Source organism: Canis lupus, chromosome 7 (assembly GCF_003254725.2).
Source record: "Canis lupus dingo isolate Sandy chromosome 7, ASM325472v2, whole genome shotgun sequence".
Lineage (NCBI taxonomy): Eukaryota > Metazoa > Chordata > Mammalia > Carnivora > Canidae > Canis > Canis lupus.
The window spans coordinates 41397970-41410398 of NC_064249.1; the positions used below are offsets into that span (position 1 = coordinate 41397970).

Consider the following 12429-nt stretch of genomic DNA (forward strand, 5'->3'; position numbering starts at 1 on the left):
AGGTGAAAAACAGTCATCTGGTCCACAGAGCAGGAGCCCGCGCCCAGCTGGGGAGAGCTCCGTAATTCCCAGGGGCACAGGTCCACCAATCCATGTCTCTGGGGCAGCAGGAGAGGGCACAAGAGCCCATCTCTCCGCTTCCTCTCCCACTCAAGCCATAAAGCTTGTTGTTAATGTTGTGTTAAATCTCCAATGGGGGGGGGGCACCCCTGCCCCGCTCTGGGGTCCTCCGGGGGTTCCTTGCCATGGCTCCCTTCCCTCTAGATGTCCTGCTGAGTGGGAGCAAAAGTCCTGCAGTGTGCCAAGCCCTTGTGAGATCCTCCACTCTGGCCCCCACTCTCCCATGGGTGTCCACATCCACTCTTTCCAAGAAGCGACTTAGGGAACTGGGCTTCAAAGCTCAGCCCCCACAGCCTCACAGTGCCAGCTCTGTGAGGTCATCTCATGTTTCCTGCCTCCAGGCACTTTACCTCACAAACCAGTTCAGATTTTTGGTTTCCAAGGCACTCCAGAAAAGGACACCTTACTACTGTGGCTCACCCACCCATTCTTATAAAATTATTTTGGGAAGTTCTTAAAGCCCACCCTCAAGGCCTCAAGCTGCAGTGCCACCCTCTCTCCTCTTGGGAAAGGCCCAGAGATAAAAAGGGTGACAAAAGAAATGCTGGAGATACGGGGTAAGGGGAGGAGAAAAGATTGCAAGATGCTTCGACTTCCCTGAAGTCCCTCTAGAAGTACCCAACTGTCCAATTCATGCCTTAAAAACTTATTTTTACTTTCACCAAATGTCCAGAGTCCAAAGGAGCTGAATTAACGGGCTTTGCGGGGAGAGGCGGGTGAAGCCAAGTGCAATGATGGTGAAGGCCAGAGAACAAATTACCCCCAAGGCGTGTGTGGACGGCCAGGGCCTGAAGGAAGTTTGGTCCCCAGTCGACCCGGGCCCTCCTCCCTCCTCCTGTCGCTCCCCGAGATCTGGGCTCTCCCCCGAAACTGTGAAGTCACATCTTGCTTTAAGACTCCCACTGCCTCCCCGCCCGGCCCTCCACCCGCCCATCCTCCGCGGCCCGCCGCCTCCCCTGGCCGCTCGGAAGGACGAGAACTAACTCACCTCCCAGTCGGTGCAGCTCAGATCTCCGAGACTGGGGGGCGGGAGAGTATGGGGGCGGCTGGCCGCTCGGGGGAGGGAGCGGACCCCGTCTTTGGCCGGCGGGTCCCGCCCTCCAGCCCCGCAGCCCATCCTGGCCTCCACCGCGCGCACTGCCCGGCGGCGCCCGCATCGCGCTGCGGGCTTTGTCTGCTCTGTGGAGAGGGCGTCCCCGCGGCCCGCAGCCGGGACGACTCCGGGGAGGGAGGGGCGGGGAGGCAGCGCGCTGGGAGGGGGCGAGGCGGGGAGGGGGCCGCGGCCACCCAGCCGGGCGGCTCCCGCCCCCTCGCCCCCTCATTACCATAAGAAAGGGGGGACCCCGGGCAGGCCAGGACAGGGAGGGGGGTGGGGGCGAAAGCGGGCGCGGTGGTGGGGGGAGCCCGTCTGGGGAGGGGGCGCTCGGTTAGCCTTTTCCAACCCGCTCCGTTTCCGTCCCCCGCGCCCGCCCCTCGGAGAAATTAGGGACCTCGCCTTCCACCCCGCCCCCAGCTCGGCCTCGGAGCAGGGCTAGAGACCCAAGGCACGTCCCCATCCTCCGCCGGGCGCGGAGCCCGAGCCCGCACCCCCGAGGGCGGGAAACTACAACTCCCGGCATGCCCCAGGCGCCCCCGCGGCCCCCCCCCCCCCCCCGCCCGCAGTTCCATGCTGCTCCATCCAGTTCATTTAAAACAAAAGAGTTTGAGCGCTGGAAGGGGCTGGGCTCGACTGGGGGCCACTGGGCGCCGCTCCCGGACCAGGGCTCGGTGCGGGAGCCTGAGGGGGGCGTCTGGACGGCGGGGTCTAGGACCGCCCGGGTCCTAGGCGGGAGGGGTGGGGGCAGAGATCCCGCAGCCCCCCGCCCCCCGTCACCCCCGGAGCGGAGAGGAGAGCTGCTTCCTCGGTTTTGCTTCTCTTTCCCCCCACCCCCACCCCGGGGGCTGGGGCGAGGGGAGTCGGGTTACAGGGTGTTTGGGGAGGGGGGCTTAGGGGGAGGGTCTATCTTTCTATCTCGCTTTCTTCCCCCCTCCCCAGTTCTTTGTTCCCCCCTCCCCACACGCCCCCCTCCTCTCCCCTCCCCTCCTCTCCTCTTTTCCCTTCCACCACCTCTCTCCCTCTCTCCCCCAGCTTTTGTTTCGCCATGCCTAGTCTAGTGGTATCTGGAATAATGGAAAGAAATGGGGGCTTTGGAGAACTAGGATGTTTCGGGGGAAGCGCTAAGGACCGAGGGCTGCTGGAAGACGAGCGCGCCCTTCAGCTGGCTCTCGATCAACTCTGCCTCCTGGGTTTGGGGGAGCCCCCCGCCCCCACGGCGGGCGAGGACGGGGGAGGTGGGGGGGGCGGCGCCCCCGCGCAGCCAGCCGCCCCCCCGCAACCGGCCCCGCCGCCGCCGCCCGCGGCGCCCCCGGCCGCCCCGCCGGCGGCCCCCGCGGCGCAGACGCCCCAGCCCCCCACCGCCCCCAAAGGGGCCAGCGACGCCAAGCTCTGCGCTCTCTACAAAGAGGCCGAGCTGCGCCTGAAGGGCAGCAGCAACACCACCGAGTGTGTCCCCGTGCCCACCTCCGAGCACGTGGCCGAGATCGTGGGCAGGCAAGGTAAGCGGGCGCCGGGACCGCGGAGAGGGACTGGAGTGGGGGGCACCCCATCCCAGCACGGAAAGTTCATTTCCTCTCTCCTTGCCCGCCTCTGGCTCTGTCCCTTCCCTACAAAGGGGGACCCGCCCCCTACCCCGATTTCCAAGTGCCACAAAGTTCCCTGCTACCCCCAGCCGGGACTGTTCTTCAGATCCTTCCTTCCCTAGGGCTCTGCTTTTAGACAAAGAAATATCCCCTCCTAGAGAGAGGGAAAGGGAGGGGATCCTTCTCCCAATCCTGGGAGGCTGTCCGGAGGGGATGTCCACTCCTAGCCAGAAAAGCTGGTAGAATGTGCAGAGTTACTCAGAAGCCCCTGCTCCGGGATCTGTTAGTGGGTTGGGGAGGGGGCACCCCTGGGACCCCCTACAGCTGGAGTTACAGACTTTGGGGGAGACCTGGCTCCGGAAGCTAGACTGAGTATCTGTCTCTTTGTTGGGCTGAGTGCAGGAATGGAAGGGGGTGTGGCTCATGGGAGGGTCCCAGCCCAGGGGAGAGGTGGGGAGGGGGGCTGCTGGGAGGAGGGAGTCCTGTGGTCACCCACACACCAAAGTTGAACGGTGGTGGGGTTTTGGAAGGGGTGCCTCCAACGAAGTGCCACGTCCTGGCATGGACCTGTTCTCCTCCCTCTCAGGCTTTTGTTCTGGGCTGGCCACGGCCAGGGGCCAGAGGCCTGGAGAGGGGTCTCTGGTAGTGTGAGAGTAGGACAGGGCAGGAGGGGCCGTGCTGGGGGGGTGAGGAGCCTTCACGTGGAGGTTTGCTTAGAGGGCGTGTGTTTGGGTGTGTTGTTGGGGTGGGGGGTGTAGAATTAATCCAATGTAGTGTGTCTGATACCACACCCTCCTCTGCTCCAGCATCCCTGGGCGGATGGGGGTGGGTATGTTGGTGAGGGTCCAGATTGAGCAGACGGGATCTTGGGGACCCTTCCCTCTCCCAGCTTCCCAAAGGGGAGTGGGGGGGAGGGATTTGGAAATTGCAAGGGGGCTGGGCTGGGGAGGTATGGGGTGGGGGAGGAGCAGGGGAGGAGCTGTCCCACAGTGGGGAACAATAGAGAAGCTGCATTCCGGCTGGGAGTGAGGGAGGAGGCCTGCTGCTGGCCGGGGGAAAGAGGGGAGGCAAGCCAGGGGGGGCCCCTACAGCACACCCCACCTCATCTACCCGAAGTGCTTGGGGGTTGGGGGCATTTTGCGGGGAGATCCAGAATGGAGGAGGGGAAGATGCCACTCCCCTGCACAGCCCTCATCCCCCTGGGGCGCTCCATCTCTTGAGATTTCTGGTTCAAAAAGTTGGATTTCCTCTTGTTGCCAGAAACTAGGGACCCAGAGCCCTGGAATTGGGTGGGGACACCGATATCTTTTCAGGGGTGTGGGGGTGGGACTTGGGAGGCCCCAGGATTTCATGGAGTCATTCTTCTGCCTCTCAGCAGGTGGGCCTGTCTCTCATACAAGTGGGGCATTTCTCCTATTTGGAGAAGAGAAGCCTCCCCCGGGTCCTTAAGTACAGGGAAGTCCGCCCTCTCATCTAACCTCCCTCCCCCGCTGCAGTGCCAACATGCCTCTTTCTGACCTCTACAAAGGTGAAGCCCGTGGTCCTCCCTCTCAGAGATGCTTCTCCAGAGTTCCATACCCCAGGATGAGGCCCACCCGTTCCGTACCTCTGGGACCCTAGCTTTTCTTCTTCTCCTGCCTGGCCTGTCTGCCTCACCCCAACCCCCACCCCCACAGATGCCCAGCTCTCTCTTAAGTTTATGGGATCCAGAACTTAGAGCCAGTCCCCAGGTGCTGACCAGGCTATATGAGCAGAAGTTGTAGGAGAGGGAATCACTGCTGCTCATTCCTCTGTGCCTCACACATAGGACAAACATTGACTGACATTAAAGCAGCAAGGATGTGGGCTTGACAACAGGTAGAACTTCTCAACTGCCAAGAGGTCTGAAGACAAAAAGGGAGGAGCAAATTCTCCTTCCTGAGGTCTCTTGAAGGTGAGGAGCACTGCTTCCAACCCACTCCATCCTCTCACCTGCCAATCTGGTGGGATTGGAGAAGAAGCCATATGGAGTGAAGCAAGGAGAGGAAGCCAGTGAGAACTTCCCTCAGGCCTGTGGCTGGAGGGCTGGGGCAGAGTCAGAAAGCTCTGACTGCTGGCCTTGGTTTGGAGGCGGGAGAGGGCCTGGGGTGGTGGGATGAGAAAGGGTACAGTGAGTACGTACCTGGAGAAGGGTGTGAATGTGTCTACATGTGCAGGGGGGCAAAAGTTGTGGGCGTGCAGAGGAATGTGCCTGCTGAGGGCCGTGGATGATGGAGGTGGGAGAGTAGTGTGTGATGGGTTAGAACACGGGCTATCCATGTGTGTGTGTGCATGCGCATGCACCCTGGGGTTGCACCACAAATATTGTTGAGATAATGGCACCCAGTGCATCATGGCTCTTAGGTCCATGTATGTGCAAACTCACACATGTGATGTGTGGCATGTGTGCTTCGAGAAAGCTCCTGAGCCCGGCTGTGTGGGAAGCTGGTAGCAGGGAGAGGGAACGGAGGGAGGCCCAGCCGTCGGAGGTCTGCAGCCTTGAGAGATGCTGTAGCAGTGCCAGCCTCCCTGACTCCTCTCCTCCCTTCTCCGTCTTTGTCTCTCTTTGTCTCGGCTTTCCTCTTTCCCTTCCTGCCTCTCCCTGCAGTGTCCCAGCTGTAACCCACTCCTGCTTCAGAGCACCAGCGTGGGTCCCTCCCCTCGTCAGCCCCCAGCCCAGCTCAGCCGCACCCCCCTCTGGAGCCAGGGTGGTGGGAGTGTCCATGGGGGTCAGGTGCTATACCTCACACATCAGTATTTGCATCTTCATACTTCTTCCCTCTCGAGACTCTAATTCTCAGACCTTTCCGGGTCTCCCACATTCTGCCAGTTTCTGCAAACTTGCTATGAATTTGGGGACTTCTGAGAGACACTAATGGGTGGAAGCCATGGGGGGTGGGTCATAGATCATACAGCAAATGGGTGTCAGGGGTCCCTGAGTAGACTGGAGGACACTCTGCATGAATGCAGGTCAAGTCAGGGTTAGGTTGTGGGGTCCAGTACTTTGGGGTTCTATGTTAAGATCAAGGTCAGTGACAGACGTTGGTGGAAGGAGGGGTGTATGATGAAGTGATCTGGAAGTTTGCGAGCCGCCAGGACCCAGTACAGAAATTGAGGTAACAGCACAAGGCTGGGAGAAGGTCATAGGTTTGAGGTAAGCGGCTTGTCTGGGAGGGTCAGTGATAATTTTCTGGCTTCAAGGAATGATTGGTTTAGGAGGGCCCTGAACGGAACCGGGGAAAGGCTGAAATCTGTGGAAATCTGTGGCTGACGTTGGGGAGATCTGAGATATGCAAGTGACTATCGTGGAGCCACCATCCAGGAGCCGGCCGCTCCTTGAGTGGGGAGCAGGGGCGGAATGGCCCCAGCGCAGACCTTTCTGGCCTGTGAGCTCCCTTCTCTCTCCCTCCCCCATCCCAGGCTGCAAGATTAAGGCTCTGCGGGCCAAGACCAACACGTACATCAAGACCCCGGTGCGAGGCGAGGAGCCCGTGTTCATGGTGACTGGGAGGCGGGAGGACGTGGCCACAGCCCGACGGGAAATCATCTCGGCAGCAGAGCACTTCTCCATGATCCGCGCCTCCCGCAACAAGTCAGGCGCTGCCTTCGGCGTGGCGCCTGCCCTGCCTGGCCAGGTGACCATTCGCGTTCGGGTGCCCTACCGCGTGGTGGGGCTGGTGGTGGGCCCCAAGGGCGCGACCATCAAGCGCATCCAGCAGCAGACCAACACGTACATCATCACGCCAAGCCGCGACCGCGACCCGGTGTTTGAGATCACGGGGGCCCCGGGGAACGTGGAGCGCGCGCGCGAGGAGATCGAGACGCACATTGCAGTGCGCACGGGCAAGATCCTCGAGTACAACAACGAGAACGACTTCCTGGCGGGGAGCCCCGAAGCCGGCCTGGACAGCCGCTACTCCGAGGCCTGGCGCGTGCACCCGCCAGGCTGCAAGCCGCTCTCCACCTTCCGCCAGAACAGTCTGGGATGCATCGGCGAGTGCGCCGTGGACTCGGGCTTCGAGGCCCCGCGTCTGGGAGAGCAGGGCAGCGACTTCGGCTACAGCGGCTACCTGTTCCCGGGCTACGGTGTGGGCAAGCAAGACGTGTACTACAGCGTGGCGGAGACCAGCCCCCCGCTCTGGGCGGGCCAGGAGAACGCCACGCCCACCTCGGTGCTCTTCTCCTCTGCCTCCTCGTCTTCGTCGTCCTCCGCCAAGGCCCGCGCCGCGCCGCCGGGGGCGCACCGCTCTCCGGCCGCCTCTGCAGGGCCGGAACTGGCCGCCCTGCCCAGACGCCCGCCCGGAGAGCCGCTACAGGGCTTCTCCAAACTGGGGGGCGGCCTGCGGAGCCCTGGCGGCGGGCGGGACTGCATGGTGTGCTTCGAGAGCGAGGTGACTGCGGCGCTGGTGCCCTGCGGACACAACCTGTTCTGCATGGAGTGTGCAGTACGCATCTGCGAGAGGACGGACCCGGAGTGTCCCGTCTGCCACATCACAGCCACGCAAGCCATCAGAATATTCTCCTAAGTCCCCTGCCCCTGGCCTCCGGGGTCCCTCCCCAGGGGCCTGCCCTGGATCTGTTTTCCACGGGGTGGGGGTGGGGTTTGGAAATCAGTGATCGAAGGGGCAAGGTGCTTAGAGATACTCGCTCCATGGGGAGGTGGAGGGGAGGCGACGGTGGCTGGGGGGGGGGGTGGGCCGCCTGGAGAGCCTCTAGTTGCCCCATCCTGGAAAGGAGGGAAGGGAGCCAGGCAGGAAGTTTTACTAGAGTTACAACTCTGATACCTCAACACACCCTTCAATCTGGAAGCAGCTACGAGAAACTTTTGTTTTGCCAGAGGTGGCCGTTAAGGCGTCCTGACCCCCTCTGTCTAACCCCATCTCTGTCACACTACCCCTTCCTCTGCAGAGGGGGAATCACCATCCATATCTAGAGGTGCTCTGTCCAACCCTCCAGCCCTTGCTGGCCCTGGCCTTTGACCTCTTCACATGACCCTTTAGACCCTCCACTGAGAAATCCAGTTTGGGAATCTGCTCCTGGATTTCCAGTGGCATAAGGGTGTTGGGGCCCTTCCAGAAGTCTGCACAGATTCTCTGGGGTGGGGGGGCATGTCAATCCACAAGGGACTCAGTGTTCATCTCCCCACAGAGCTGGGTGCAGGGATCCGGAGAGTGAGCCCCTCTCTGCCCCGCCCACCCCTGCCCCCGCTCCTCACCATCTTTCCTCCTGTTGGGCTCTCTCCTCTTCCTTCTTCTCTTTCCGTCAGCTGTCCTCTTTGCTTCCCCCTGATGGCTGTGGCTCCCAGCCCTGCCCTCCTCAGTCTCTTTCCTCCCTCTCCCCCTCCCCCTGCCCCTTCTAGTGCAGCTTTGGGTTCACCACCCACCTGGGAAGACCTAGGGGAGAAGAGCATTTGGATGGACCCCTCCTTAATTCCTCTTCTAGCATCTGGAGGCCCTCCCCACTCCTCCAAAGAAACACCCTGAATTTCTTGATGGAATGTATCCCCAATCTCAGTGAAAGCTTGAGGAGGGGACAAATGCGGGGGGTACATTAAGGGTCAAACATCTGCCTCTCCCATCCTTGGGCACTGTATTTAGGGAACAGTTCTTGGGCTGGAACTTCTGGCGGTGGAATCGGAGAGTCAGGCTAGTGTGTGCTGTGCAGGGAGGAGCCTGAGGCAGGTAGAGAGGCTGGTGGACCTAGGGTCTGCCCCTCCCATGCAGCTCCCACACCCAGCCGCCCCCCTCTCCGGACCTGACCTGAACCCCTATTAGCGAGCAAATCATGAAGTCTCTGTCCCCCCCATTGTGGCTGAGGAGAGAGGCTGGGTCTTCAGAGGGCGCTGGGCCACAGAACAGGCGGGATTGGGGTGCAGTATGGTCCTGTACTGCTAACAGGCCTAGCACCACCCCTCCACTGCTTCCCTAAGGCTCACTGGGGCTGCCACCAGCCTCCCACCCTCCTGGTTCCGCGGGCGGGCCGGGAGCAGGTGGGGGATGGGAGTCCCTGGGGGTCCCAGGAGATTCTTGTATATAGTGGAGTGGACTTTTCTAGCTGATCTGTGAGCACTCTTGCTTGGAAGTCCCATTCTATCTGATGGAGAGGGGGTGCAGGGATGGAGGTTCGGAGGGGGATTTCCTCCTCTCCTTCCTCCTGTTGTGAATTCACCCACCTCTCCTCGGCCTACCCCTCCACACCACCAGCCAGGGAGGGGAGAGGAAGGAGGTCACAGTCAGGAAAGTGGCCTGTGACAACTTCCCTCCTTCCCGCCAATGTGAGCCATCCTGAGATGTCTGTACAATAGAAACCAAACCAAATGGGCGCCCTCCGGTCGCTGAGGGGGGTGGGGAGGGGGGTGGGAAGAAGGGATGTCTGTCTGTCGATCCCCCTCCCCCTCTCCACTTCTTACCCACAAAGGCAGAAGACTGTTACGCTAGGGGGCTCAGAAAATTCAGTCCCACCCTTACGAATCGAATCGAGCCAAACCTAGAAACCAACGCAAAACACACATAGTGAAAGACAAAACAGAGGAGAGAAAGAGCGTGAGAGGGAGCGAGATAGGCGACCAACACAGAGGAGACAAAACAAAAATAGCAAAAAAAAAAAAAAAAAAGCAGTTCTTTATAATTTAATATTCTATTTTAATAAAGGCGTTTATTACCGTATAAATGTAGCAAAGAACCTGGGCTAATATGAAAAAAAAAGACTTTTTATTAGGTAATTTATTATATGAAAAGGATATTTTATTTTATGATAAAGTGATCCTTAAAAAAAATAAAAAAACTTTAGAAGGTTTAGAATATATGTAGGGAGAGAAGAAGAAAAAAATACATTTGTATTCAGAGTTAAATCTTAAAAAAAAAAAAGTGTTTTTAATATATGTTCGGGTTTACGTTCCTTTTTTCCCCCACTTTTTTTTGGGGAGGAATGTCATTTGCTTTTCGTGGGGAGCATCCTGGGATGTGTGGTGGAGACAGGGGGGCTGGGGGAACCTGGTCCCTCTGGGGCCCCGCTAGTAGATTGGATTTCACTCCATGGGCCCCCTCCCCGCTCCCCTCCCCCTCGGGGGAGCCGGCAGAGCCAAACAAAGAAAGGGATTAAGGAGAAAGGAAGACGCTTGGACTGAGGATCCTGGGCTGCCCCCCCTTCCCCTGCCCTGTCCCAGGGGCAAGTGAGGAGGGGAAGTCCAGAACTGAGGCCTAGAGGCCTGTGGGAACCCTCAGAGAGGTGCGAGAAATAGTTTTGTTTTGTTTTGTTTTGTTTAACCAAAAATGAGAGAGAGAAAGAGAAGAAAAAGAAAGACCGAGGGGTTTAAAAGAAAAAAATACTACAAAATAATAATTATTAATAATAATAATAATTCAAATTTATTTCATATAATCCTAGAGAAAAAGAAAGAATTACTAGTTACTTAGTAGACGATATTCAGATAGCTTAAAGTTTAGTAGCATCGAGGGCCCCTGGGTCCAGTAGAATGTATAAAAGTTGTAACGAAAAGGAAAGTAGATGAGGGAAGCGGTCAAGTCCACCCTGCATGTGAGGAATCCCCCCCCCCCCCACGTCTCCAGGTACCAGGGTGGGAGCAGGATGCTAGTTCGGGTCGGACCTTCCAGTCTGCTGGGGTCGATTCTGAGAATCCTTGGATTTTTGAATTGTAGGACAAATAGATGAGGGGCTCGGTCCCCAGGGTCTTTGAAAGATGGACACTGATCATTTCAGCCGCACAGGAGCTGGATGGGGCCAGCAGAGAGAGTGAGTGTGGTTGCCTGCACCCCTGTGCCTGGGGGCCACCACCCTGTCCAGCCCTGGTTTCTGCAGAGCAGTCTTTACTCCAAAATGCTGTGTCCTCTTGGGGCTCTCTGGGACAGTGGAGGCTGCTCAGTTCAGACCCTCCGGGGCCTACTTCTCCCAGGCCCCAGGGAAGTTCTCCTTGAAGTGTGACCTTAATCTACCCCAGCACGGATTGATTCAAGAGCCTGGTGGGTCATTGTAGAAACAGACACGCACATACTTCCCACTTCCTCAGAGCTTCAAGAGGACTGAGGGGATCAGTCCCCTGTCCTTGTTCCCACCCATTTGGGCCTTTTGGCCTCTGCAGCAGTGGTGAGGTAACAAAGATAATGGCTCTTTAAAGCATGACTGTGCTCTCCGGGTTGCTTTATTGTTTCATAGAAGTTAGACTCCAAGAAGGACTTCCCACCCACCAGGTACCGCGGAGATGCTATCCTTGGAGGCCTGGGAGAACAGGGCCCCCAGCGATATGAAGGCAGGGGCAGGGCAGCAGGGACTTTGGGGGACCCTGCCCCTAACCCTGTGTTTCAGTCCATTTCAACCTGTAACTGTCTGGGTCGGGGCCACCCATGTGCCCTGGCCTGAGGGCACTTGTCACCCTTCCCTCAGAAAACTAGGGAGCTTGGCTTTTGCATGTGAGGAATCAACTAATGTTTTTTAGCACTTGCCTTCAACTGGCCCTGGCTCAGGGCGGGTGCTCCCTGGTGGGGATGCGGGATGCGGGATGCGGGATGCAGGATGCGGGATGGGATGTGGAGCAGGCCTGTTCCACCACACCTGAGACTCCGTCCTGTGCCCCTCCATGGCCCTAGGCCCCAAACACATCTCCCTCTTCCTGATTTACTCTTCTCACCCCACCTAGGGAGATCCCCCCCCCCTGCTCTTTTTGTCCTAGAAACCCCGCTAGTTTGGGAAGGTAGAGTCTGGGGGGGGGGGGACTTCCCCTTCCTGCTGGAGGGTGCGGGTGGGGTAGGGTGGGAGGGAGACGGCCCTGGGGCAGGGGGATGGTCTCTCCACTGTAGAAAGTAGAGTAGGATTGTGGTCAGACTTAATTTGAGGCATCTAGTGAAGATACACACAAATCCATCAAGGAAAAAGTTTTCAAAAGCAAAATAAAGGCGGGAAACAAAACGGACCCATGAATAATCGAGTCAAAGTGATGTTGCACAAAATGCAAAGAAACCAAGAAGGGGGAGGGTTAATGTATTAAATGTGCTATTAAGAACTTAATTTTATTAAAAGTATTATTAATTAAGGCTCTAGCCTCTCTGTGCACACGCTGGTCTGAGCCCTGGCAGGTGGGGCAGAGAGGGGGCCCCTGGGGAATTGCAGCTGGGGGGGGGGTTTCTCCAGGGTGACATGGGCCCCCCACCCCAGGCAGGACCCTGTGCTCACACCTGTTCTCCACAGCTCCCTTCCTTCCTGAGTCTCCAGCTGTCCAATTCCCTCCCTTTTCTCCCCAGGTACTACCTTCTCTTGTTGGGGGCAGGAGGTTGCAGGATGTCCTGCAGCAGTGGGGAAGGCCAGGCGGGCCAAGGGGGACCCTGCCTGGACAGCGGGCTCCACAGCAGAGTGCTGCTCCCCCCTCCCCGCCCATTCGTTCCACTGGACAGTCCCTCCCTACATTCCATGCCTCCTTCCTCAGGGCTCAGGCAGCACCCTGGCTAGGAGGCTTGGACCTTCTACCTCCTGGGTACATGCGCACAGGGCTGGCCCTGACCCCCCCATCTCCAACACCTTCCCCAGCCTCCTTCCCTCACCGCTGGCATTGGAGTGACCTCAGTTCTTGGCACCAGGGCCCTGGGCACCAGATGGTGCCTG

At 58.7% G+C, this 12429-nt stretch overlaps 1 protein-coding gene and 1 long non-coding RNA gene across 2 annotated transcripts; both read left to right on the plus strand.

The window, feature by feature from the left end:
• The first annotated feature begins 506 nt into the window (after positions 1 to 506).
• Positions 507 to 1009, plus strand: LOC112648908 (uncharacterized). The gene is made up of 2 exons (XR_003129394.3): positions 507 to 677; positions 794 to 1009. It is a non-coding gene; the product is annotated as an uncharacterized LOC112648908 (long non-coding RNA).
• An 807-nt stretch (positions 1010 to 1816) lies between these two features.
• MEX3A (mex-3 RNA binding family member A) lies at positions 1817 to 9466 on the plus strand. The gene is made up of 2 exons (XM_025430876.3): positions 1817 to 2715; positions 6238 to 9466. Exons 1-2 carry the CDS (start codon positions 2262 to 2264, stop codon positions 7341 to 7343), a joined length of 1560 nt encoding a protein of 519 aa, XP_025286661.1. The 5' UTR covers positions 1817 to 2261; the 3' UTR covers positions 7344 to 9466.
• Positions 9467 to 12429: the final 2963 nt, after the last annotated feature.